The sequence below is a fragment of the Lepisosteus platostomus genome, chromosome 1 (genome assembly GCF_059453375.1).
Source record: "Lepisosteus platostomus isolate fLepPlt1 chromosome 1, fLepPlt1.hap1, whole genome shotgun sequence".
Taxonomy (NCBI): Eukaryota; Metazoa; Chordata; class Actinopteri; order Semionotiformes; family Lepisosteidae; genus Lepisosteus; species Lepisosteus platostomus.
In genome coordinates this window covers 51,718,781-51,744,146 of record NC_142611.1, presented here as the reverse complement: position 1 = coordinate 51,744,146, position 25,366 = coordinate 51,718,781, and the positions used below count along the sequence as shown (strand labels likewise).

Below are 25,366 nucleotides of genomic sequence, written 5' to 3'. Positions count from 1 at the left end.
GTAATAAGCTTGAGACTGCATATAAACAAAAGGGGCTCACACGCAATTAATTTGGATCCTCTTCACAGAGGAAGTGTCAATAAAATCATATTAAGGTTTGCTGTTCAATTACATATTGCTGAGTTTCCTCCCATACAGTACGTAGCACTGAAAGATTTTATGTTGTTCATAAATATATAATATATAATAATCCATAATAATAAGTAGCTAATAATGATGTTTTTTTCATTTCTGACTTTGTTGTCTCTGAAATGTGTGAATAAAATCAGAGTTTTGATGGTCACAGGCAATGTTACATTAAGATTTAGACCCTTTACATCTTATTCCAGGTTTTATCTGAATATTTACTTATTTAAACCCATACTGTACATTTAGTTATTTTATTGATTTTCTTGTCCTGTCTTGTTTTATGCATGACATGCTGGATACATTATCATCTCTTGTGTTTTGCGGGAGAACTTCCTATTGAAACCAGAGATGGGACACTACAGTTCAAATGAGCAAAGAAAACTTTTCTTCCTCATTTCAGCAAAATAATCACTGACTGCCACACTTCACCTTCTGTGCTCAAGTGGTGAAATACACAATCACAGAAGCACAAGAAAAACCTTTTTTATTTTCCGTGTGTATGATATGTACAACTGGAATATGAGCAGGTTAATAATTATGAATAAAATGTGGGGACTGTGAATTACCTCCAGAAACATCATAATGCCATTTCTTGCTTCAAATGATCTGTAACAGTCTGCTTTCCTCGAAGAAAGCTGGTGAAGCAGTAAATCAGCCAAATTAGACTGGACTGAATCAGAAAACTGTACTCTTTTTTGCTTTTTACTTCAGAAAGGATTGCCTTTTTTCATCTTAAGTGCCTCAGGCAAACAAACGGAACCACATGTGGAAGAACATCTGGATAAATGGAGGGACTTCCTTCATGGAATCTTCCCTTTAAACAAGAAATGTAAGCCTTAAAATCAGATCCCAGATTAGTCTCAGCAAAGGCACAGCTCTGTTCAAACATCTGGTAGCACAGGGTTGGAAGATCAGACTTTTAGATGGAAAATAAGATTAGGTTATCTGTTATTTTTAAAGGGTACGAGTAATTTCTAATTATTTTAACTGGGTCAGAGTTAATCCTCTTTCCCAGCCCTCACACGATGCGTTCAATTAAAGGATCACAGTCAAAAGTGATTATCCCGTTACCTACAAACCCATTCGAAGATGGGGATTTTCCTTTGATATGCTACTATAGACAACAGATTGTGAATTACCACTAAATACCTTCAACAAAATGTCAAAACAGCTAGGGATATGGGGATGTGCTTGATACTGTTTTGATTAAAACAGCGCAAGCAGTTTATTGTTTCACAGCAGAAATCTGTTACCATTTATAGTCCACATTATAAACACAGGAAACATTTCCTTAGCTTAGCAGGACAGATTTTCAATTCTTCATCTCCTGCCTTTACAATCAAAAAGCATTGTCATAATTGGCCCATTTTTATCAATATTTTCTTTTAAATGTTTAAACTAAAATACCATACTGTAAGTACATTATTACCTTTGTATCTGTACACCTTAAATTTTATTTCATTATAGGGAGTCTGGGTAGGACTGGATTTCACACCTAGTGATAATGCAGCTCTTCTAAGGTATGATAAAAGGTATTCAAACAGAAGCAGGCTAAAATTAAGCCTCATGCAGGTTTAGTGAGGATATTAGGATGTGCCAGCAACTGGCAAGTTCCCATAAAACTAAATTCTCTTAAGAGTATTAGAGACATCACTTCCCTGCTTTATACAATTTATATTGAATGGTAAATAAACAGCTGTCTTATTTAGAACATCAGCAGAATCTTAACATGAATTAAAAAAAACATGTTTTATAAAAGTACACCACAAGTCTTACCGATTTCTTCCAGAGCAACCCAACATTTCCATATATAATTGCCTCTGATAATGTTATTTAATTAGCTTTGACACAAAGCTTCCAGTTAACTGCCTGTGTATAACCAGCTAAATACACAATATTTGTATACTTATACAGTATATCTTAAACTTGTGATATTGTCCACTGATATAATGACTGATAACAGATTAATTAAAGAAATCTTGCTCTGATGAAATCTGACACCATGTTTTGTTTGGATAAGTTCTTTCCAAATTATCATGGTCACAAGGAAATATACTGAAGGACATAGGGAGAAATCTATGTGGAAGTGCATTTAAAATCGAAAGGAGGCACTTCTTTAACCACGGAGTTGTGGAAGTCAAGACATGTTGTTAAACTGATATCTTGGTTTCTTTCCAGAAATGACCGGGAGAGATCCATAGATCTACTGGAATGGCATCCTCTTGTTTATAACTGGGCACATGTTCAGAATATTAATATAGCTGATAAGTCTAAAAAGAACCTTGAGGGTGAGGGTTAAAGAGATCTTTGTAAGAAACGTTTGTCACGCAGGGACATAACAGTTCTCCATTAATCCAACTGATTTCACCAACAGATCTGCTGTATAGTGGAGTGGCTGGATGAAGGCTGCCATAGGTCACCAAGGTGGGTGCTATATTTCAGTGTGAATGAAGTGTATGCTCTCCTTATGTGAGGTACTTTGGGATTCTTTGCAATGAAAAGTGCGATACAAATGTAAGGATGTGACGCAGTGGTTAGCATTGCTGGCTCTGGGCTCTGTCTGCATGGAGTTTGAATGTTCTCCCCCTGTGTTCATGTGCATGTTCACTGTGCTTTGGTTTTCTCCTACACGCCCAAGACATACTGCTACAGTAGGGTGATTGGCCCTGGTGTGTGCGTCTGCCCTGCCATGGCCTGCAGTCCCATCAAGGGTGTACCCTGCCTTGTGCCCGTTGCTTGCTGGGCCTGGCTCTGGTTTCCCCACGACCAAGAACTGGATTGCTTCAGAAGATGAATGGATGGATGGATGTTCTGGGACATCCAGAAGGGAAAACTTGCCCTTCTCAATCATTTTTCTCTATGAAATAATATTATTTGAGGGAGATTAAATCATATTTTGTCTTCTGATCTGTTCCTGTGCGATATCGCATGCCACCAGATCAAGTAATCCATAATATACACAAGCCTCTATCCTCAGGGAAATGCAGAACGCACAGGCTGACTGGCACTGAAAAAAAGTGTTGTTTTTTTCTACACGACTGATACTCCCATATTGAAAATAACATGTCTCAATCATTTTCTTCCTGTTCCCTTAAAATACTTTAAATTGATCATTTGAAAAACACAGTTGGTGGTACTCCTTGCACAGATTTTCATAGGCCGTGCTCTCTTACTATTTTGGCACAATTCTTTTCTGGAAATGCCACCTTCAGTTAACAGTTTTTCATCCTTTGCTGCAACAGCATGACACATAGGGCACAAAGCAATATAGAGCAGCATCAATGAAGTAAGAAAACTGCTTCTTGAACACTCTGATTTTTGCAGGAAAATTGGGGTGCTTGAGTTGTGTATTTAAACAACTCAATATTCCAATAAAATTGGAAACACAATGTCTAAATCTTCAAGTAACCCTGCCTTTGAGCTCTGCATCACTTAATTCTAATTCACAGTATTCTGAAAGTAGTGCTTCACAGCGTATTAATCACATTTAAACAAAATCTAACTACAAAAAGAAACATTCCTCCCTTGACAGAAATTTTGGTTTTGTTCCCTGCTGAAGGAAAATCTATTACCATCTCTTTTCAACTTGGTATCATAATACCTTTCAAAATGAGTGACGTCCGGCATTTTAAAGGGAAACTGCAATGCGGTTTTTAAATTTTGGGGTTAGAAAGAATGAGCATTGAGGAGTGCATTTTAAACCACAATAAAAGTAAAACATACACAATAACTTGTAAGACCTGCAATTTACATGACAAAATAGACAATTTCCTGGTACATGCAGCGCCATATTCTGCGATTCAGAACAAGGCAGCAAAACGTCTGGTGAGGTGAAGCAGCCCTGTTACATTGTAAAGAAGCAGGCTTGTGAATACATCTCTTTCAATCCAATAGAAATATTGCTCACGATCTTGCAGACAAACACTACTTGTTAACTCTGGACACAGATCACGTTAGAACATCTGCTGGAAGAGGTGTTAGTGGGGCCAGCAGGGGGCGCTCACCCTGTGGTCCATGTGGGTCCTAATGCCCCAGTATAGTGATGGGGACACTATACTGTAAACAGGCGCCGTCCTTCGGATGAGACGTAAAACCGAGGTCCTGACTCTCTGTGGTCATTAAAAATCCCAGGGCGCTTCTCGAAAAGAGTAGGGGTGTAACCCCGGTGTCCTGGCCAAATTTCCAATTGGCCCTTACCAATCATGGCCTCCTAATACTCCCCCTCTATGAATTGGCTACATTACTCTGCTCTCCTCCCCACTGATAGCTGATGTGTGGTGAGCGTTCTGGCGCACTATGGCTGCCGTCGCATCATCCAGGTGGATGCTACACATTGGTGGTGGTGGAGGGGAGTCCCCATTACCTGTAAAGCGCTTTGAGTGGAGTGTCCAGAAAAGCGCTATATAAGTGTAAGTAATTATTATTATTATTATTATAATTATCTCTACAGTGAACTGTCTGCTGTACAACCAGTACATCAAATTACATTAGTTCTTGTGGTGACTAGCGAGGAGGAAGAGAAGCTTTACATCACAATTCACGCAAATTCTCGCTCTCGCCCCTGGCAAGACCTGGAGCTAGTGACAACAATGGCGACCATACAGCACTTTCAGAAAGTGCACACTTTGCGTTTATTTCAAAACTTGTAAAATTACCATTAAATCATTTATTTTGTTACCAAGGTTTAATAACCGGTCGGAGAAATTGGGACTGAGGTTCCCCTTTAACTGTGTATGTTACTCACTGTGAGTATGCCTGTTATCTGTGTGTAGAACAGGCCGCTAATCCCAGCAAACATCAGCAGACCCATGAACGCAGATATCCGCAGCAGGGCCAGTTCATGTCTGAATAAAAGCAGCTCCTAACACAGAACAGAAAGCAAAGATTTGTTCAGGCACACATGAACAACAGACTCCAGCAAATCACATATGGCAGTTAATCTATTGTGTATGTATCACAGCATATAGCGACCAATGTGTATATTTAAAAGTATTCATTACCACAGACAGCCTTATTACTTTATCATCAGAGTTTATCATGATTCCACACCAGCGCAAAGCTAATTGTCTTCCTCACTGGGGGCCTGTTTATATAATATCACAATCCCACAGACTCTGATTGAAGTGGCTTGCCATCTCAGCAGATCGGGGACACTAAAACAGGTTCCAAAAAGTTAAGCTTTCCCTTTCGCTGCTTGGAGAACGTAGAGATAACAACATTATCTCGCTAAGGCAGACAGCTCAGAGGAATTCAGTAATTCACATCTGCCTAATTTAAAAAAAATACATTCATTGGCAAAGCTTTTTTTACATTCCTTTAAAGAAAAATGACAAAGTTATTGATGTGTCCAAACATTTTATATGACGTCAGTGAGACACATGCAAAACATGAACTTGAATATGCGAAGGGTGTGTCTCATTTTTACTGGCACTGCAAAGGTGAATAAGACCTTAACAGTAACTGCATGCATCAGCAGAACCAAGTAAACAGCAGGATTTCTATAAGGTTCTTCTGCAGACAATCCTGTACAGTTTTATAGCTACATGGATTCGTAGCCGAACACAGGTTCAGGTGAACTCTTTCATCGTTAGCTCTGTTGTCCTCGCTGGCGTAGCTAAAGGAAAAAGGGAAGAGCACGAAGGCTGCACAGACTCATGACTCACATGGCTCTTGGTTCCCGACTTTAACACAGGCTTAGGGCACCACCTGTGTGGAGTCTGCATGTTCTCTATTTGTCCACCTGGGAGTGTACACATAGTGCAGAGTACACGCCTGACCACAAAGCAGTGCTGCCTGGCACCCTGTGCTTCTGGGACAGGCACAGGGTGGCCAGTGCTCAAGGGCACCAGGAACAAGTGCCTTTCTGATAATGCGTGGATGGAATAACACACGCATTTCAATCTGCAGAAGCTTTTGTTTTATCTATCTGTTTTATCAAATGTTGTTCAAAAGATGAATTTATTCAATCAACATTAAACTATTTTACTGTAAGTACACTAACATAATTAAAAATGTAACAGGTGTGAAGCAGGCCTTTTTAAGCCCACTTGTGTTTCTGCTGTAACCCTGCTTAACAATTTTAAGACCCATGCTAACTTGGAGGATTCACATTAATGATTATTTATGGGGATCTGTATTTTACTAACTGTAAACTATAAATTTACTACCATTTACTTACTGTATCTTAAAGTAACCAACTTTCTCCAACTCAAAGAGAACTTGTCTTTAAATATAAATTGCGACGGATTAAATAAACTCCCCCTGCACCTCTACAGCGTTCTACTAAATACATTTTACTTGCCGTAAAATGTGTTTTTACTGGCTTTTCGCCTGTCCCCTTTTGAGATACAATGAAATGTGTTGAATCCTATTTACTCCAGAAACTGTGCACTTGAATATCCATTTTTAAAGTTTAAAAGAGATGAAAGTTTAATTACTATAACTCTCAGAATAATACATTTACAAGCACCAGTAATTGCCTTTAACTGATGGGCAGTTAGTGTATGGATTATTTTAAAAAAGGACAAAATAAGGCTGACAGTGATGAATTCAATATAAGAATATGGAAAATTTAGCCTATATTTAAGTTTTATTATACACCTCCCAGTTTAGAATCACCAATTGTTTTTAATACTCAGATTTTATTGCCACAACCCCCATACAGCACAAAACAGAGAAGACATCCTTCTCTGACATGCCCATTCACTTTTTGACCAAATGTTTTTGCTGACTTATGCTGAAAGCCCAATATGGCTTATAGTGGAGTTTTGCCGATTGGAGAAGCCTTGCTCACTAACGTCACTGCTGTAGGAGGTCTGTAGTGATCAGTGCTGTAGTAATCAGTGAAACAAATCATTGTTTCACTGAAATTCAAGACACTGGCTGACTAATGCCCTCTCCATACCACCCACTGGAGAATCACACTCATAGCTGCCCAGAGATATTGTCCACTTGACATTGAGCGTAGCTGCTTGAGCCATCTAACGTAGCATCATAGCTGTATACTATATAGGTACTTCAGTTTATCACTAAATCAGTACTGGACCATACTCACATTAATGATGATGCTTTATTAGTAGAATAAAGAAGAATTAACACATATCTCCTATTACTATATAAGATACTGCACAATAAAATAATAGCACAATAAGAGATTTTTTTAACACAAAATTACTCAGAATTCTCTTGGTTCTTACCTCATTTACTCTCGTCAAAGGCTGGAAGTAATAATACTGGCAAAAATCCAGCACTAGGGTAAACATGCTCAAAACTTGGGTGTAGAAGCAGAGCTGCAGGAAGAGCCAGTGGTTGTCCTCTCCAACACAATTATTAATCCTGTAGAGAGTCCAAGGAAGAGTTATTCTCCTAGCCTGAGGTAAACGTATCCAGATCTAATGAGCAATATTATATATGCAACAAATGAGTATAGGAGCCCATAGCACTTCTGACACTTCTCAAAAACAGAATCGACAGTTGCGCTTGTTGTACGCATCTGATTTGGAATAGTTTCCTGTGCGTTTTTCAAGTCTCGGCTAACAAACCCCGTGACCGCACACGGGGAAGAGTGAGGAAGTGTAGGCCATCTCCTCCAACCAGCCTCACCTTTGAACCGCTAATTTTTTTAGATATCATACCGCATGATGCGCAGCCACATCCTGGAGGTTTAGAGTTAATTGGAGGAGAGGTCTGTCCCTCCCTGACAGCACTGCAAGAAGCCAGCTGAGTAGTGGGGTTGTAGTGTCACAGAGAGGCCTGGCTACCTACTCCCACTACCCTACTCCTTTTTAGCCATTGTTCGGCCACTTTTCCACTGCCACTTGAGAATCGAGTCCCAGTCAGTGACCCGGACTCGATCCTGTGATCACAGGACTGAACCAGAAGGGAGACACTGTTATATTTTTAATGCCTCGCTGTATATAAAATCTACAACACCATGCCTGATCTGCAGATCAGTAACTAACTTCAAACGGGGCTGAATGATTTAAAACAACAATTATAACAATAACAACATTGTAGGTTTCCAGACAAATCAGTAAAACGGAGAATGAAAGGCATATGGCCGATTCATTACAATGCCTACTTTCATATGTAATGGAAGCTAGTCACGATTCACTGGATTTGAACAAAAAAGGTATTTTCTCTCTACTGTACTGTCCCTTGACTAACAATATTAAAGTTAACAAGTCATCTGATATCCAGGGTGAAATATATGGGGAAACATCATTGCTGAGCAATTATTGTATGTCATGACCACAAGACAGCCACAAAACTTAATGAAGAGACTTTCCTCCTCCTCAATTAGACTGCTGTGTTGTGCTACCAAATTAATTGATTGATTACTCTAGTAGGCTGCTGCACTGATGTTAATGCTTTGGGTTTCTTCAATATTCTGGAAAATCAGCACAAGCACAGTTTATTTAAGCATCACTACAGATAAACATCACTCTCTGCAAAAAACACATTTAGTTGTGGAAGTAAAATAAACTCTGAAAATAATCCATATCTATATAACATTTGTATGTACAATAGGACCAATCTATGTTACGTAGGTGTACACTGTTAACATTACATAACTATGCAATGTTCAGAATTTTAAGAAATATTAATTTAGTACATTCTTCTTCTAAGACTCTTGCTTGGATTTCACACTTTTGGGATAGGAGGATGTTAAATGTACAAAATTTTAAGGTAAAATAAAAAATCCTATTAAAAATGCCAAGAACCACATGAGAATTCAACAGCAATGTAAAGACCTAGAGAGTTACAAACATTACTAAAGAAAGCTAAATATTTGACTTTATTTGACACAGTACGGCCTCAAGAAGGAAGTATCTTTCAAGGAAAACATACATGTTCTTAAAGATGTCCTCATGCACACTGAAATAAATGAAGAAACCATCAGTAAAAAGACCAATAAATAGTACCCTAATTAACTGTGCTATGGGAGTTACTTCTTAAAGGTATTACTGAACAGAGCAGGTCTACAGATGTTAAATAGAGGGTTAACTTCTCAGAAGTCACAGGTCAGTGGATGGTATGTTTCCAGTCCAGTTCCCTCACTGACATCAGATGCTCTCAATAAGAATGCATATATACCTCGTCTACTACAAATAAATACCTGTCAGTTAGAAGGAGCCATGTTAAAAGAACAGAGCTCTACTTTCAATGAGAACTGAAGTTTATTTTTAAATGATTTACTTCCTTCCTTTGCTTCAGTAGTGTGGAAAGGGCAGATTAGGACTCCACCTCACTGCAGGACTGAAAACATCACTCTGAACAGAATGTGCTTTAATGTGCTGTCAGTTACTGGAATTCAAACGGTTTTCTAGAGCTGTTCACAAAAAACAGAGACCTCATCTCCACTGTATTGTCAAAAATGAAGCCATGCATGAACAGCCTAGTGGGTAAAATGTATCAAATTAGGGATATAAGTGATGAAAAAAAGCTTGCACATGAATATTTGTTTTGTGTGTGGTACACATGCGAACTGTTATTATAAAATCTGACACTTTTCATCCAAACACTGTGTTCTCCACTTTGACAGCAGTCCTAGTCTTCTGTAGTATATCATAATCCCTTTTGCTCTGAACAATTTTCAGTTAATATATTTCACATTTTTAAATAAGGAGTTGAAGAGCCGGAAAAGGAAAAAATAAATGAAAGCAAACATGAAACTCCCAAAGGAGAAGAGAGAAACAAGAGTAAAGGAACAACTTGCAGAGCTTCGCTTCAATGCAGAAGATTACTAATAATGATGACGATACTAAAAGGGCTGTCCTGGCCTTCAACAGCTACTGTGTCTTCACTGAGCACATCCCCGCCAAAAGCCTCACCAGGGACAGTGGTGATCCATCTTCCGGACACAGTGACCACAGCGGCTGCAATGGTGGGATCTCTTGGGCCTCATCAGGTTGCACTTACTGCACAGCTCCCACCGCTCTCTCTCTGAAAGAGTGCAAGTCGGAACAGAGTGACACTCACATCTCACACAGGCTGAAGAACTGCATGTCAATGCAAAACCTGTATTTAAGGGCCTGTAAACTGTGGACACAGTAACAGAAATGACTTCACAGGAGGTGAACTGTGGACACAGTTACAGAAATAACGTCACAGGAGGTGAACTGTGGACACGGTAACAGAAATAATGTCACAGGAGGTGAACTGTGGACACGGTAACAGAAATGATTTCACCGGAGGTAAACTGTGGACACAGTTACAGAAATGACTTCACAGGAGGTAAACTGTGGACACGGTTACAGAAATAACGTCACAGGAGGTAAACTGTGGACACGGTAACAGAAATGATTTCACCGGAGGTGAACTGTGGACACAGTCACAGAAATGACTTCACAGGAGGTGAACTGTGGACACAGTCACAGAAATTACTTCACTGGAGGTGAACTGTGGTCACAGAGAAATGATTTCACAGAAGGTACTGTTTTATCAGACCATGAGAGAAGAAGAAAGCCAATGTGCAACTAATACCTGACCAAAAGCTATTTTTTTCCCCATTTTGTAAGAAGATCATGGTTTTTGAATGAATTTCACCTGTTACCATTTTGTTAGTAAGATTGTTTGAGAAGAAAAGCTACTCAATGAAACTGCTGAATGTTTTCATCACTTAACATAGGACACTCATAAGCAAGGTGGAAAAAATAACGTGGCTTTCAAAACACTTACGATCATTCCTGTTGACATGTTGCTGCACTGTATCTGGGAAGAAGCAAATAAAACCAATAAAAGCTAAAATGACCCATGTGCCTGAGTTACAGGTTCGAGCCTGGGATGTGCTACTCACTGGGACCTGGATCGCCCAAGGGTCAGCACATGGTTGGATCACAGAAACCACAGTTAGAGCTGGAAGGGGTCAGCCGGGGAATCTCTGGTCTCCCAAGAAAAGTGTCCTCTCTGCTTCAGGCGACCATAACGAGGAATACCCCTCTCTTTTCTTCAGTGCTGCACCTTTTGCACATCACTAGTGTGAATTCATAATGTGCTAAACTGACTGGTGTATTTGGTGGGCAAAGTCAGTGGAGCTGTCTACACTTCATCATTTCCCCTGGGTGATACAGGGGTTGTCACTGTGAGCTGAGGCACAGAGACACACTTAGCGGTGGTGAAGAGGATGGGTATACTGTATAATAAATCACCTATATGGAAACAGGACCCTAGGGAGTAATCAACATGGATTTAGAAAAGGCAGGTCTTCCTTAATGAACTTGTTAAGAGTTCTTTGAACAAACAACAAGGATTAACACACACCGTATACAATATGGTGTTTTTTAGATGGTCAGATGGGTTTTGTTTTTAGATGGGTTAAGTTCCTCCTAAAAGAATAATTCTCAAATTACTGGAGGTAGGTATTACAGGATATGTGGGTTTAAGGAAATCTGGATTGCGAATGGTTAGTGGATTTAAAATAGCAAAGATAAGGAGTGATTGCTCAATCTGGGGTTATATAATCAGCGGAGTGCTACAGCACTCTTCACTAGGTTCACTGCTCTTCCTATATCGATGATGTAGATTGTGGAGTAGTTAGTAACTGAGTCACGTTTGCAAGAGATATCGAAATAGGAGGATTAGCCAAAGCAATGAAGCAGCAAATGAAATTAAAAAATATTTACATAAAAACTGCGCAAACAACTGGCAGATGATGGTTAATGTCAACAAGCGCAGAATTCTACATGCCCGTAGCTACAAAAAGCTATTCATCTTGCATCAGAATGATTGATTTTGATACAAAGCCTTCATAACGTTAACCCAGTGAGATACTTCAGAATGAACAGTGAAACACAAAACAAAGAACAAGTGGAAGCTACACAAGAGGACATTTAAACGCTGCAAATAGGAGGCACTTCTGTTTCCAAAGGGAGCACAGAATAAGCTACCCAGCCATATTGTTGAAACAGATACCCTGGTTTCCTTTAAGAAACAGTAGTTAATATTTCCAAGAGTCTCACACAACTACTGTAACTACCAAAACAGGCTATATGGACTAGCATCTTGTTTGCAGCCTTATGTTCTTAAAAAAAAAACTTGGCAATTTTAAAATGTAAAAAAAATCATATTAACTGCTCATAATTTGTGGGAACAGACCATAATAATGCTGATCAACAATGCCTTCTAGTGGCTGGTTACCCACATTACAGTGAGATAAATAGAAGTAAAAGCAGAAGGAAAAACCTAAAGGATGCTCCTGTCTCATTTTTTAAGACCAGTCTAACAGCACAACGCTGAGTACTTAAGCTGTTTATGTTTCAAAATGTCCAAATGACATGCAATATATTATCCATGGCAATTTAGATAATATTACCATCTGTTTCACTAATCTAATGTTTTTCACACAAAGTTGTGACCACGGGCTTCAATAATTACCAGGTACACGTACAGTGTGGACAGTTCCTGCAGTTAGCAGCCTGTACAAGTTTGGGAGCTTACTTTTTTTCCTGACATGCAGAAATCTGTATAAGGATCACGGATCACCTTTCATACCTTTCAGGGTCTGTGTACTTCTGTCTGGAAGGCATTTCATATCCTCCCTGAAACTACAAGGCCTGCATTCAAGCAGCTTAAAGTGCTTAATTATGTTATCCTGTTACTTAGTTTCCAAGGTAACCATTGATAAAAGTCACTGCTCATAATTTGCCCTCTTCCTCGGTGTTAGTTAATGTGAAACTCTCAGAGCCTGTACCTGCGACTGCCAAAAACCTTTATTATTTTTATTATGTTTCAGGTCTGCCACTCAGATATCACCAGAAACTGTTCTGGTGAGAAAGAGTCGCTGTTTCCATGGCTACAATCAATGATGGCCATATGTTTACTGAAAATTGCCCCACATCTCTGGCACTTCATTAAAGTGCTGGGAATTTCTCACGTTTCAAAATCCATTCTGTGTAACATACCAAGAGACAAGCTGATCCTACAAAGGATAATCTTACAGGGTAAATCCTTAGGGTGGCAACTGGCTTTCTACTCATCAGTGCATGTTCTGGAGCTAAATAACAACAAATGTAGGAGTGCCATCTGCAGCTGTGTCACAATCTCCAGACCTCAGTGTGTCCAGTGGTGAATGAAAAATTACAAATATCAACGGTAATCACTGGAGATCACCGGACATAAAAAAACACACTGTGCCAGGGCCTTTCTGTGAAAACAAGTACTACTCAGTCTTTCACATTTTTATTGCCGTCATGTAATGTAAAAAAAATGATACAAAGTAGAGCAGTGCTTATTTAAATTAAGAACATCAGTTCTTCTATTGCCTTTAAACATTAAAAACATGCATTCTTTACTACAACAATAATAATTTGGTCATAAGCAGTACGCAGCAAGAGCACAATCCTTTCAGCGGGTTTTCTCAGGTAAATAAACTTTGCGTAGATAAATCGCCCCCTTGTGGTCAACTTAGGTAATTCATGAAAAGTTGACATTTAAAAAAAAAGTTTTGTTACGGTGACAGCTGTCAAGAGTTGACTTTTTTATGTTTGCGTTACAGTGGCAACTCCTTCTGTTAGCAAAACACGATTTATTCCTAGGTCAGAGTCAGGCAGCCTGGAACCTGTTCTGGAATCACAGGGTGGAAAGTGGACTTCACTGGATGGAAAGCTAGTCATTTCTCAAACCCCCCACACACAGGGAGGAAACCAGAATCCCTGGGGTAAAGCCATGCAAATGCGGGGAACACATGTAAACTCCACACGGAAGGACATCCAGGCCAGTCTCACACCCAGGACTCAAGTGCTGTCAGGCAGCAGCGGGAACATCCACACCACCCATGAAAATACAACTTCTCTCCTGCTTTGTTCAGTAAAAGACCAATATACAGTGCCTTGCGAAAGTATACGGCCCCCTTGAACTTTTCAACCTTTTGCCACATTTCAGGCTTCAAACATAAAGATATAATTTTTTTATTTTATGTGAAGAATCACCAACAAGTGGGACACAATTGTGAAGTGGAACGAAATCTATTGGATTTTTGAAACTTTTTTAACTAATAAAAAAATGAAAAGTGGGGCGTGCAAAATTATTCGGCCCCTTTACTTTCAGTGCAGCAAACTCACTCCAGAAGTTCAGCGAGGATCTCTGAATGATCCAATGTTGTCCTAAATGACTGATGGTGATAAATAGAATCCACCTGTGTGTAATCAAGTCTCTGTATAAATGCACCTGCTCTGTGATAGTCTCAAGGTTCTGTTGAAAGCGCAGAGAGCATCATGAAGACCAAGGAACACACCAGGCAGGTCCGTAATACTGTTGTGGAGAAGTTTAAAGCCGGATTTGGATACAAAAAGATTTCCCAAGCTTCAAACATCCCAAGGAGCACTGTGCAAGCGATCATCTTGAAATGGAAGGAGTATCAGACCACTGCAAATCTACCAAGACCTGGCCGTCCCTCTAAACTTTCAGCTCAGACAAGGAGAAGACTGATCAGAGATGCAGCCAAGAGGCCCATGATCACTCTGGATGAACTGCAGAGAACTACAGCTGAGGTGGGAGAGTCTGTCCATAGGACAACAATCAGTCTTACACTGCACAAATCTGGCCTTTATGGAAGAGTGGCAAGAAGAAAGCCATTTCTCAAAGATATCCATAAAAAGTCTCGTCTAAAGTTTGCCACAAGCCACCTGGGAGACACCCCAAACATGTGGAAGAAGGTGCTCTGGTCAGATGAAACCAAAATCGAACTTTTTGGCCACAATGCAAAACGATATGTTTGGCGTAAAAGCAACACAGCTCATCACCCTCAACACACCATCCCCACTGTCAAACATGGTGGTGGCAGCATCATGGTTTGGGCCTGCTTTTCTTCAGCAGGGACAGGGAAGATGGTTAAAATTGAGGGGAAGATGGATGCAGCCAAATACAGGACCATTCTGGATGAAAACCTGTTGGAGTCTGCAAAAGACCTGAAACTGGGACGGAGATTTATCTTCCAACAAGACAATGATCCCAAACATACAGCAAAATCTACAAAGGAATGGTTCACAAATAAACGTATCCAGGTGTTTGAATGGCCAAGTCAAAGTCCAGACCTGAATCCAATCGAGAATCTGTGGAAAGAGCTGAAAACTGCTGTTCACAAACGCTCTCCATCCAACCTCACTGAGCTCGAGCTGTTTTGCAAGGAAGAATGGGCAAGAATTTCAGTCTCTCGATGTGCAAAACTGATAGAGACATACCCCTAGCGACTTGCAGCTGTAATCGCAGCAAAAGGTGGCTCTACAAAGTATTAACGCAAGGGGGCCGAATAATTGTGCACGCCCCACTTTTCATTTTTTTATTAGTTAAAAAAGTTTCAAAAATCCAATAGATTTCGTTCCACTTCACAATTGTGTCCCACTTGTTGGTGATTCTTCACATAAAATAAAAAATTTATATCTTTATGTTTGAAGCCTGAAATGTGGCAAAAGGTTGAAAAGTTCAAGGGGGCCGAATACTTTCGCAAGGCACTGTATATAAGGAACAAGTAATAGGTTTATTCCATGCTGAAAAAAGAAGAGAAAACACAACATTACGGCCGTGGAGCCTTCTTCACGTGTGAGAGAGACAAGGCAGTAGGCAAAGGTAAAGTAGCGGGAGAACAAAGGCTGGGAGGGAGGAGTGAGAGGCGGGAGCAGGGGACAGAAAGAGGTGTGAAGTCAGAATAGGTGTGCAGACGTGTGAAATGAAACTTCCAATGAATGGAGAAAATTTAAAAGAAGAATAGTCTGTCGTTAAGAGAAGAGGGAAGGTGTGATCCTAGCTGCAGGATAATTTTGGTTTCGGTAGTACTACCTATAAACCTATAATAAACCTATTACTTGTTCCTTTGTAGCCTACGCATGCTGACACAGCTACCACCTGAACTACTACATATATATATATTTGTTTTTACAGAAAGCATCATAAGTTACATTAACAAACAGTGTCTGGATCTCTGGACTTCAGACTGGACAGTTGTGGGTTCGATTCCCTGTTGGGACAGTGCTATTGTGCGCTTGAAAAAAACTTCAAACTGCTCAAGCAAATTCCCTGCTATCCAAGTCGTCACTGTCAAGGGGAACTTATTCTTAATACTTTTCTGCTAAAAGGACTACATTTAAACATATAAAAATCGACTACAGCTGTAAAATGTGAAAGATATTCTAATGGAAAAACGGGAAAAAATAAGCAGTAGCTTTTTAATGCTAATCAGGTTTAGTGCAGTTTTTAGCCCCTGTTGAAGTTCATCTAAGACCCCTACAGACGTTAGGCTCACCATGAATGGGAGAGGTAACTACTGCTCTCTAATAGCCCACATTGTCAGCGCTGAATCCCTCACTACATTTATTCTGAACAAAGGCATTGACAAAGTCAAGTTAAGTACAAAGCCGATGTATGCAACTGTAATTTTAAAAAAAACTATACGGAATGTATATCAAACCAACATTGCCTACGGCTTATTTCTATTTTAATTGGTATTTCATTTTATTTACACACTCAACTGCCGCTCTGGGCTTAACTGAATGTGGCCCAACAAATGTTGCATATTCATATAAGGGACAAACCTAAAACCTCCTCGTTTTGAGCCCTATAACACCCTACAACCTCATGGTTTACCCTACAGCAAAATGGTGCAGGATGCAAGCAGCTAATTTAAACAGCTGTCTTCACCACTGGAATAACGCTTAACGCTCACACGTTTTCAGGGGTCGTTTTGTGTCTTGTAATTCCCTTTTGGACATCACAAAACACTCTGGATGTATAAAAAGGAAACCCTCACAGTGATTGATCGGCTGCTGATAAAAAGTAGTGTACTCATTAAATGAGGTGATTGTTCTTTACTTATTTCCCTGATTTCAATTTCAATTCAGTGCTGGATTTTTGGGCCCAAGTCAGGTTTAGGACAGGTGGTTTTGTAGTCCTATCTGAATTTATTTTTTCAGAAACTCTCTGGGCCTGGGTGGCACGGTGCACTGTGTGGTAATTGTATCCCCAATTGAAATCAGGGATAAAAGACTGAGATGTTTACTTATTTCTTCTTGTCATTACAATCTGATAAAGACTGATTAAAGAACACTGTTAATGTCTTTGGGTTAAAACCTTTTCTATGATTTCTAAAGCGCAGCTAAATGATTAAGAAAAATTACAGCTGTTCAGCTGAATGCAATGCTAAATATTTGCTTAGTATGGAGTCATGCCAAAACCAGAGATGCATACTAAGGCCACTCACCTATTCTGATTGAGTCAAGAAAGAGCGATTGGTAAAGTTGATGCACTAGTTTTCCTCTCTATTAGCTGTGAAGCTCTTCTATATTTGTAAAACAAATGAAAATTATAGTTTCCTTAAACAAGATATTTAAAATGTATCACATGTGATTAAGACCAATACTGTTGAGCAGAAAATGTAGCTAAATGTAGAAATCCTGGTCTCAAGACAGCAATGGATTTCTTTCATTTCTGCCTGCAAAGTTCTGATAGATTAATGAAACGTTTTAACCTTTAAATTTGGAAACCATTCGCATTACCTGAGTAACCGAAAATAACAAGCATTCTATATTCTCACATAATGGGGAATGCCATTTTTATATTAAGGTATTAAAAAGAATTGGCATTGATGAGCGCATTTCAAACCACAATGAAAGCAAAATGTACACAGTAATGTGTAAAACCTCCAATTTACAATCACAGATTTCCAGGTATGCGAAGCACCATATTGCCATCATTGTCTGTGATTCAGAATGCGGCAACAAAACTTCAGGTGAGGTGAAGCAGCCCTATTACAGTGTAAAAGAAGCAAGCTTGGGAATACACCACTTTTAAACCAATAGAAATACTGCTCTCGACTTTGAGATGGTTTTGCCAAGAAAGACGACGTGTTAACTCTGCACGCAGATCACTTTGGAACATTTCTGCGGTGAAATATCTGCTGCACAACCTGTACTTATTCGCTCGTGCATCACTGTACATTAGTTATTACAGTAACTCGTGAGCAGGAAGGGAGCTTCAGGTCACAATTCTTACAAATTCTCGCTCTCAGCCAGCAATGTGCGACAACCATATAGTACTTTCACAAAGTTCACGATTTTGTACTTGATTCAGAATTTGTAAAATTTTACGATACTGTCAATTCATTTTTGTTGTTACCGATACTTAATAACTGGCCTGAGAAATTGGGACTGCAGTTCCCATTGAATTAAAAGTTCATAAAACACATTAAATACGACGTAAACTGCTCAGACATTTCAAAGCTCTGCCCCCCTGTGACAGCTTGAAACCGTTATCACAGATGGAGCCACTGTATGTCTTGTCTTAAAAGCAGCAAGTTTCTGAAGTACTAAATGAGTGATCCCTCATCATCGGGGCTCCCTTACCGGTATGAGGGATGTGTGGGTTAGGTGCCAGTTTCCCTGGGTCTGCAACAGAGGCTCGCACCAGGGAAGTCACACACAAAATGGAAGCCAGGTAGTAACCTGCAAAGGGAAGGAAAGAATACAATACATCACGAAGAGGAGAAGGGTTCAAAAAGACTTGTCTTCACGAAGGCTTTAAGGCTTTTGTTTCATTATTCAGAAACAAAGGTAGATTCAATCAAAAGTAATCGTCATGATTGGGGGGGGGGGGGAGGGAATTTAATTTGAATCAGAAATCAAGTCTCTGTTACTGTACGAATTATAAGCACAGGAGGGGAGGCCATTCAGTACGCTTTTCCTTAGAAGCTTATTGATCTGAGGATCAAGGCTTCAACAACATGGCTGCACTGTCTGTTCCCAGTTCCCACACTGTACTGTGCTGTCCCCGTTCACCAAGCAATACTTAATTCTCACGTAGGGACTGGCCTGACTCTGTAGAGTCGGAGGTGTTTATTTTGATGCGCTGGTTACATCTTCAAGGGAATGACGGGAAGCGAGAAAATAAAAAACAACGTTAGGACATACTGCAAATCTCAATGCGATTTAAAAGAATTGAAAATCACCGGAAGTAATGTAAAAACTGCACAATGCACTAGCTAGGTCTCATTTAGAATATGGAGCATGACTGTAATCACCACATTACAGAAAAAGGCACGGCTGCTCTGGGATCAGTCCTGAGACAAGCGACCAGCCTGGACTTGAAGAAATGTCCTACACTGACAGGCTAAACGAACTGAACCTACTACAACTATCCTGAATAAAGAACATCACAAGGACTCCTAATTGATGTATTCAAACCCTCAAAGACACTGATATGGTCAACCCAACAGATTTCTTCAGAATGAACACCGAAAGACGAAACAGTGAAGAAATAATATGAAAGTGTATTTTAAACCTCAACAGGATGTCCTTTAGTACACAAAGGATGGTGAGAGTCTGGAAAAAAAACAATTCAGGCATGTTGTCGAAGCCGATACCCTGGCTTCCCTTAGGAAATGGCAGGATCCTCAGACCAATTAGCTACAGTACAAGCGCTAGTGTTAGACAGGCCCAATTGCCTCTTCTTATTTGTAACTTTTCTTATGTATCCGGTGTAATAGCATTCGGTCTCACAGTACAGAGTCCAGATCAGCAGCAAAGCTTGACCAGACATTACAATATTATGTTTCCCTGCGTTTGGTTTGCAAAAGGTCTACGCTATGTAATAAGGAACACGTTATTACATCACCCAAAATCCGTCCAAAGATATTTTCAGACAGTTAGTAAACCAAGCTTAACAGATGCTAAAACCTCTCCTGTGAGAACTTTTAATCTATTAAGACTTCAGTAAGACTAATCTTTCAGCATTTGTGTTTCTCCACCTGCCATTAAATGATCTTCATTCCTTTTCTAAACCAGTAACCATATAGACCAGTAACCACAGAGTGTTCAAGACAGAGAGGAAAGAGAAATCATTCAAACTGAAGGGTCACTAAAGCTACACAGGTTGAAAGCAACAGAACTTGATTATGAGATATCAACTTGATTATAAGAACACGATTATCACGTTTCACTCAGTTTTACTGTGGAAATTTTAAATCTAGCAGCTTGACATTTTCAGTAGTAAGAATCATAACTATTTGTATACCAACAAAATTCTTAGCTTTTTTTTCCACCCTGCTCCTACTGGAATTCTGCCCACGTTTTCAACACATCTACACACAACAAACCTGATGTAAGAAAACTGAATTAATAATTAGTGGGCTAGACTGATATCTTTCATTAATTGGCTCTATATAGAGATCAACTGCTGAACACTTGTGGCAGGTTAATTCATCTCACAGGTTCAGTTTGCTGTACCTTTTTATCAGGCAATACTTAATTCTCATGTAAGGATTGGCCTGACTTTATTTGGCATACACATTACGTTGTAATAAGAGTATTTCACCCGTATAAATACCAATATAATAGTGAAAGTACAAGTTTTCAACAGAAAGCAACTCTCTTTATTATACATTTGCTGTTGTTTAGTTATAAAAAAGTCAAATAATGAACAAAGCGATTACTGTTATCAATATAAGTCCTGATTTCGGGGCAACTTCAAACACCACAGCTGTCCCAAGCTAAAGCCAAAATGAAAAGAGTTAAGATTTTTCCAGAAGTGAGTGGCAAATTTTCTGCTGATCCAAGCAGTTACCACAGGGACTGGTGTTGCTGGGGTAGCTTGTCAACCCTGCTTCTTGCAGCCGGGCAAAATCAAGTAATCGCTGATTCAGCATCTCATTTCCTTTATTTCCCTTTATTTAAATGTGTGAGAACACCTGTCTAGGGCTAGGCCTAAAGGTCCTAATATAATACTGATGGAGCTATGCACTCTGACCCTTGCTGTGAAACATCTCACCGGGAAACACAGAAAACAAGAGCTCTTACTGATAACCAAAGCAGCCGGGATGTGGCCTTCGTCAAAGTGGGGCAGCAGCACCAGTTTCGGGATGAAGAAGGAGTTGTAGAGCCAGACGAAGAAAACCATGCTGATGCAGCACCAGCCCATGGGGTCGAAGACAAAGTGAATCCGCAGACCCATGGTAGGGGGGGAACTTCCTGAAGCGAATGTGAAGGATCCTGAGATAAAAGGAAACGGGTGAGATTTATAATTATAATAATTGCTTACACTTATATAGCGCTTTTCTGGACACTCCACTCAAAGCGCTTTACAGGTAATGGGGATCCCCTCCACCACCACCAATGTACAGCCCCACCTGGATGATGTGACGGCAGCCATAGTGCGCCAGAACGCTCACCACACATCAGTTATCAGTGGGGAGGAGAGCAGAGTAATGAAGCCAATTCATAGGTGGGGATTATTAGGAGGCCATGATTGGTAAGGGCCAATGGGAAATGTGGCCAGGATGCCGGGGTTATACCCCTACTCTTTTTCGAGAAACACCCTGGGATTTTTAATGACCACAGAGAGTGAGGACCTCAGTTTTACATCTCATCCGAAGGACGGCGCCTGTTTACAGTATTATACTGCCCGTCACTTTCCCAGGAGGTCTCCCATCCAGGTACTGGCCAGGCTCACACCTGCTGAACTTCAGTTCAGGTGTGAGCTCATTACTTAATCCCCCAGCACTAACCCAATGGCCACAACCTCTCTGCTTCAAGCTGGAATGATGACGCCAGCCTTTGGAGAGCATTCTGCTCTTTGGGCCAGCAATAACAACAATGGCGGAGCTAGCTGACTCTGAACCACAGGCTGGGGTTCCGCTGCAGCTGCAGGATTTGCACTGAGGCTGCGCTTGCTGCAATGAACACCCCGCAGGAGGGGCAGTTTGAAGGCTGGCACTCTTTACAGATAAGTCACGTGTGGCTCTCATAGATACTGGTACGCCACCATGAGCTCAGGAGACGTGAGAGAGGCAGTTAGATATCCTAACCATCAGAGATAACCTCTTTGCTGCTCAGAGAGTGGCTCGTCCTCTTTCAATAGGAAATAATTCAATGATTCCCTCGATCTCGCTGTCAATTAAATATGTGACTGTCTCTGTCTCATCTTCATGTTTTTTCATGTTAATAAGCAATAATTCGATAAGAAAACTCAAAATAATGTACAATGAGTGCCAGCAGGAGTATTTTGGAGATTTCCAGCAGGGTATTTATGAGATATTTATGCTTTCTATGGACCTTTTTTACCATAAAATAGAAATGAATGCACACTTACATCACAGCAATTAACTGGCATATAGCACAATATGTGCAACACAGATACAAACAGCTCTACAGCTTTTGGGAGTAAGTTAAAAAAATACTTATTGGCCTTCCTGATGACAGCAGAACAATTAAATCCTAAATCCATGACAAAACTTTCTCTTCTAAGATGAGCCTTGGTACCTTGATGAAGCAGGCTTGCTGAGGATGAAGACTTGGCTAGCAGGTCTGTGTTTGTGTTTTGTTTTTATTTTCAATGGCTGTCACAAAGCCAAAGAATTACTAGAAATGAAAAGCTTCACTCCTGTCATCGATTTCTATTCATTGAACGTTCTGCCTGTTCTGTTTGAAACAACCTCCATCACATGGCAAATCTGGCAGAGCTGCTTGGATTTAAAAAGGGGGGGCAAGATAGTGATCCAGCCTTTTCTTGTATTTTTTTCCCCAAAGTCACTGTGACCGGACTTCACTCACACCAGAGATAGTGCGTAGTCAGGGAAGCGGTGGGACAGGGGCCGGATGTCTTCTGAACAACAGAATCACGAACAATCAAAGACAACAGAATCAAAGGTTCCTCACAGATAAGAAGTCTGACAAGAGCTCATCTCACATACTGCCTTCTATTTGTTAGGAATCTGAAGATCCGCTGGCAGGTGTGGAGGGGAACATTCAAAAGAGACGATTTATTGTGGAGGTGTTCTGGCATATTGGTGTTGAATGCAGAGCTCAAGCTCAAAAAAAGGAGTCTCACATGTGTTCCTGGAGATCCCAGGATATAGTGGAGGAAAATATTAACATTATCCACTGACTTGCTTGGTTTGTATGCAAATTATAAGGGGTCAAGATATGAATCTGTGATAGTTTTGAGGTATCTGAGTACCAGGCGCTCCAATATTTTCCATCATGACAGAAGTAGAAAGGTGATCATGAGCAGTAGCCTTCCTGCAGTTTTGGTGTGCAAACAGCTTGGGATTCCTGCCCTTGAATAATAGGGTGAGAGAAACAAATGGAAGATTCAGAGTTATCTGGTGGGTGAAGGGAGATTGGTTAGGGGAGTGAGGGGGGGGGGGTCTGAAGTGTAAGAGAGGAGAAAACAGGTTGCATGAACCATTGTTAAGGAATCTTCGCTTACAAAATGATATGCCAGCAGCCATATCACCCTGCAACTCACAACTGGCAACCCACTGAAGCTAAGCAGGTGTGAGCCTGGTCAGTACCTGGATGGGAGACCTCCTGGGAAAAACTAAGGTTGCTGCTGGAAGAGGTGTTAGTGGGGCCAGCAGGGGGCGCTCACCCTGTGGTCCATGTGGGTCCTAATGCCCCAGTATAGTGATGGGGACACTATACTGTAAACAGGCGCCGTCCTTCGGATGAGACGTAAAACCGAGGTCCTGACTCTCTGTGGTCATTAAAAAAATCCCAGGGCGCTTCTCGAAAAGAGTAGGGGTGTAACCCCGGTGTCCTGGCCAAATTTCCAATTGGCCCTTACCAATCATGGCCTCCTAATAATCCCCACCTATGAATTGGCTACATTACTCTGCTCTCCTCCCCACTGATAGCTGATGTGTGGTGAGCGTTCTGGCGCACTATGGCTGCCGTCGCATCATCCAGGTGGATGCTGCACATTGGTGGTGGTGGAGGGGAGTCCCCATTACCTGTAAAGCGCTTTGAGTGGAGTGTCCAGAAAAGCGCTATATAAGTGTAAGCAATTATTATTATTATTATTATTAAAATCTGCAGTAAAACTGGTTCAGCTTGTCTGGTAGAGACGGGTCAGCTGCTACAAGGAGGGGGGCTATTTTTGTAGCTTCTGATAGCTTGAAGGCCCTTTTACTCAGCGGATGAGTCATTGTTAGCAAATTGTAATTCATTTTTTTCCATATTTTGCATGTCTGATTGCTTTGTTTTAGTGCCATCTTCTTCTGAGCCACCATGTAGGAAAAAGGTTTCACCACATTAGGTTTCTAATCAATTCCCCCTGGTTGCTGACTAAACTCCCATAGCACCACAGAGAACAAACAAGTGTCATGAATACTAAGGTGAAGACTAGGTGTGCTTTACAACTGCTTTGCCACTTGAATTGGCTTCATATGCTGTTTGTCTTTAATTGCAAATGCATACATTTGTATGGGAAATATTTCATTCTATTTAAAAGCAGATTTCAATGTTCCCAAATACAAGTTTGCCTTTGAAAAATGTTCCAAAACTCTCCTCCTACTCCTCCTTCAGTTCAGAACAGAAACAAACATTTCCACGGTAAATACAATTATTGACTCCAACTATGATTCATTATGGAAGATCTCACTCTTGAAGAAGCTGTAGAATCTCTCCACTCCCTAGTTCATATTTAAATCTACTCATTATACTAAACTATTTATTTTGAATCAGGATTGACTACATCAATTACAGTTGTTATAAAATCCTTAGAATTAAAATTGCGCATCATTGTACATGTGCGTGGGGCTCGTTGGGGATGTAGCTCAGTGATACAGTGCGTGCTTCGCACGTATGAGGTTCTGGGTTCAATTTTTGACATCTCAGGGTGCTTTATCTGGGGCAGTGCAGTGGCTCTGTGGCTAAGGATCTGCACCTGTGGCTGGAAGGTTGCCGCTTCGTATCCCGTGGCCGGCAGAGGAATCCTACTCTGTTGGGCCCCTGAGCAAGGCCCTTAACCCCAACTGCTCCAGGGGTCGCTGTTCATTAGCTGACCCTGCGCTCTGACCCCAAGCTTCTCTCTCCCTGTCTGTGTGTCTCATGGAGAGCAAGTTGGGGTATGCGAAAAGACAAATTCCAAACACAATAAATTGTATATGGCCAATAAAGTGAACTTATCTTATGTCGTTCATGCATAGGAATGGAGAAGAAATGCCCAAATTGTGCATTTTTTTTCTGACCTTGTCTCAGGTGCAGTTATTCCATCACAGCAAATCCGCAAATCAGATAGGCCTAATTGATAGATGTGGGGAATCTATTATACAGGCAGCAAGCCCTGACAAAGACAAAGTCTTTCCTTTTTTAATACAAGTTAAAAAGGTAAACGAAGCAATTACTGGATGTAATTTGTCCAAGTTTATAATCCACAAACTAACTTACAAACTATATAGCTCAGCTCTCTTTGTAGCTACACTTTCCATCAAGAAATATATTTCTAAAAGTGACAGGCACTCCCTAGATTATCA

The 25,366-nt window shown here is 40.5% G+C and overlaps 1 protein-coding gene across 3 annotated transcripts in view; it reads right to left on the bottom strand.

The window, feature by feature from the left end:
- Nucleotides 1-25,366, bottom strand: part of zdhhc21 (zDHHC palmitoyltransferase 21) — a 38,798-nt gene that overhangs the window by 7,844 nt on the left and 5,588 nt on the right. For all 3 annotated transcript variants that reach the window (XM_088631739.1, XM_088631754.1, XM_088631748.1), the window contains exons 3-7: nt 20,910-21,101; nt 18,462-18,560; nt 9,963-10,074; nt 7,326-7,464; nt 4,874-4,990 (exon numbers count right to left, since the gene is read on the bottom strand). In XM_088631739.1, the coding sequence (XP_088487865.1) occupies nt 4,874-4,990; nt 7,326-7,464; nt 9,963-10,074; nt 18,462-18,560; nt 20,910-21,063 (621 nt within the window). In that variant the 5' untranslated portion in view covers nt 21,064-21,101. The remainder of the gene's footprint in view (nt 1-4,873; nt 4,991-7,325; nt 7,465-9,962; nt 10,075-18,461; nt 18,561-20,909; nt 21,102-25,366) is intronic.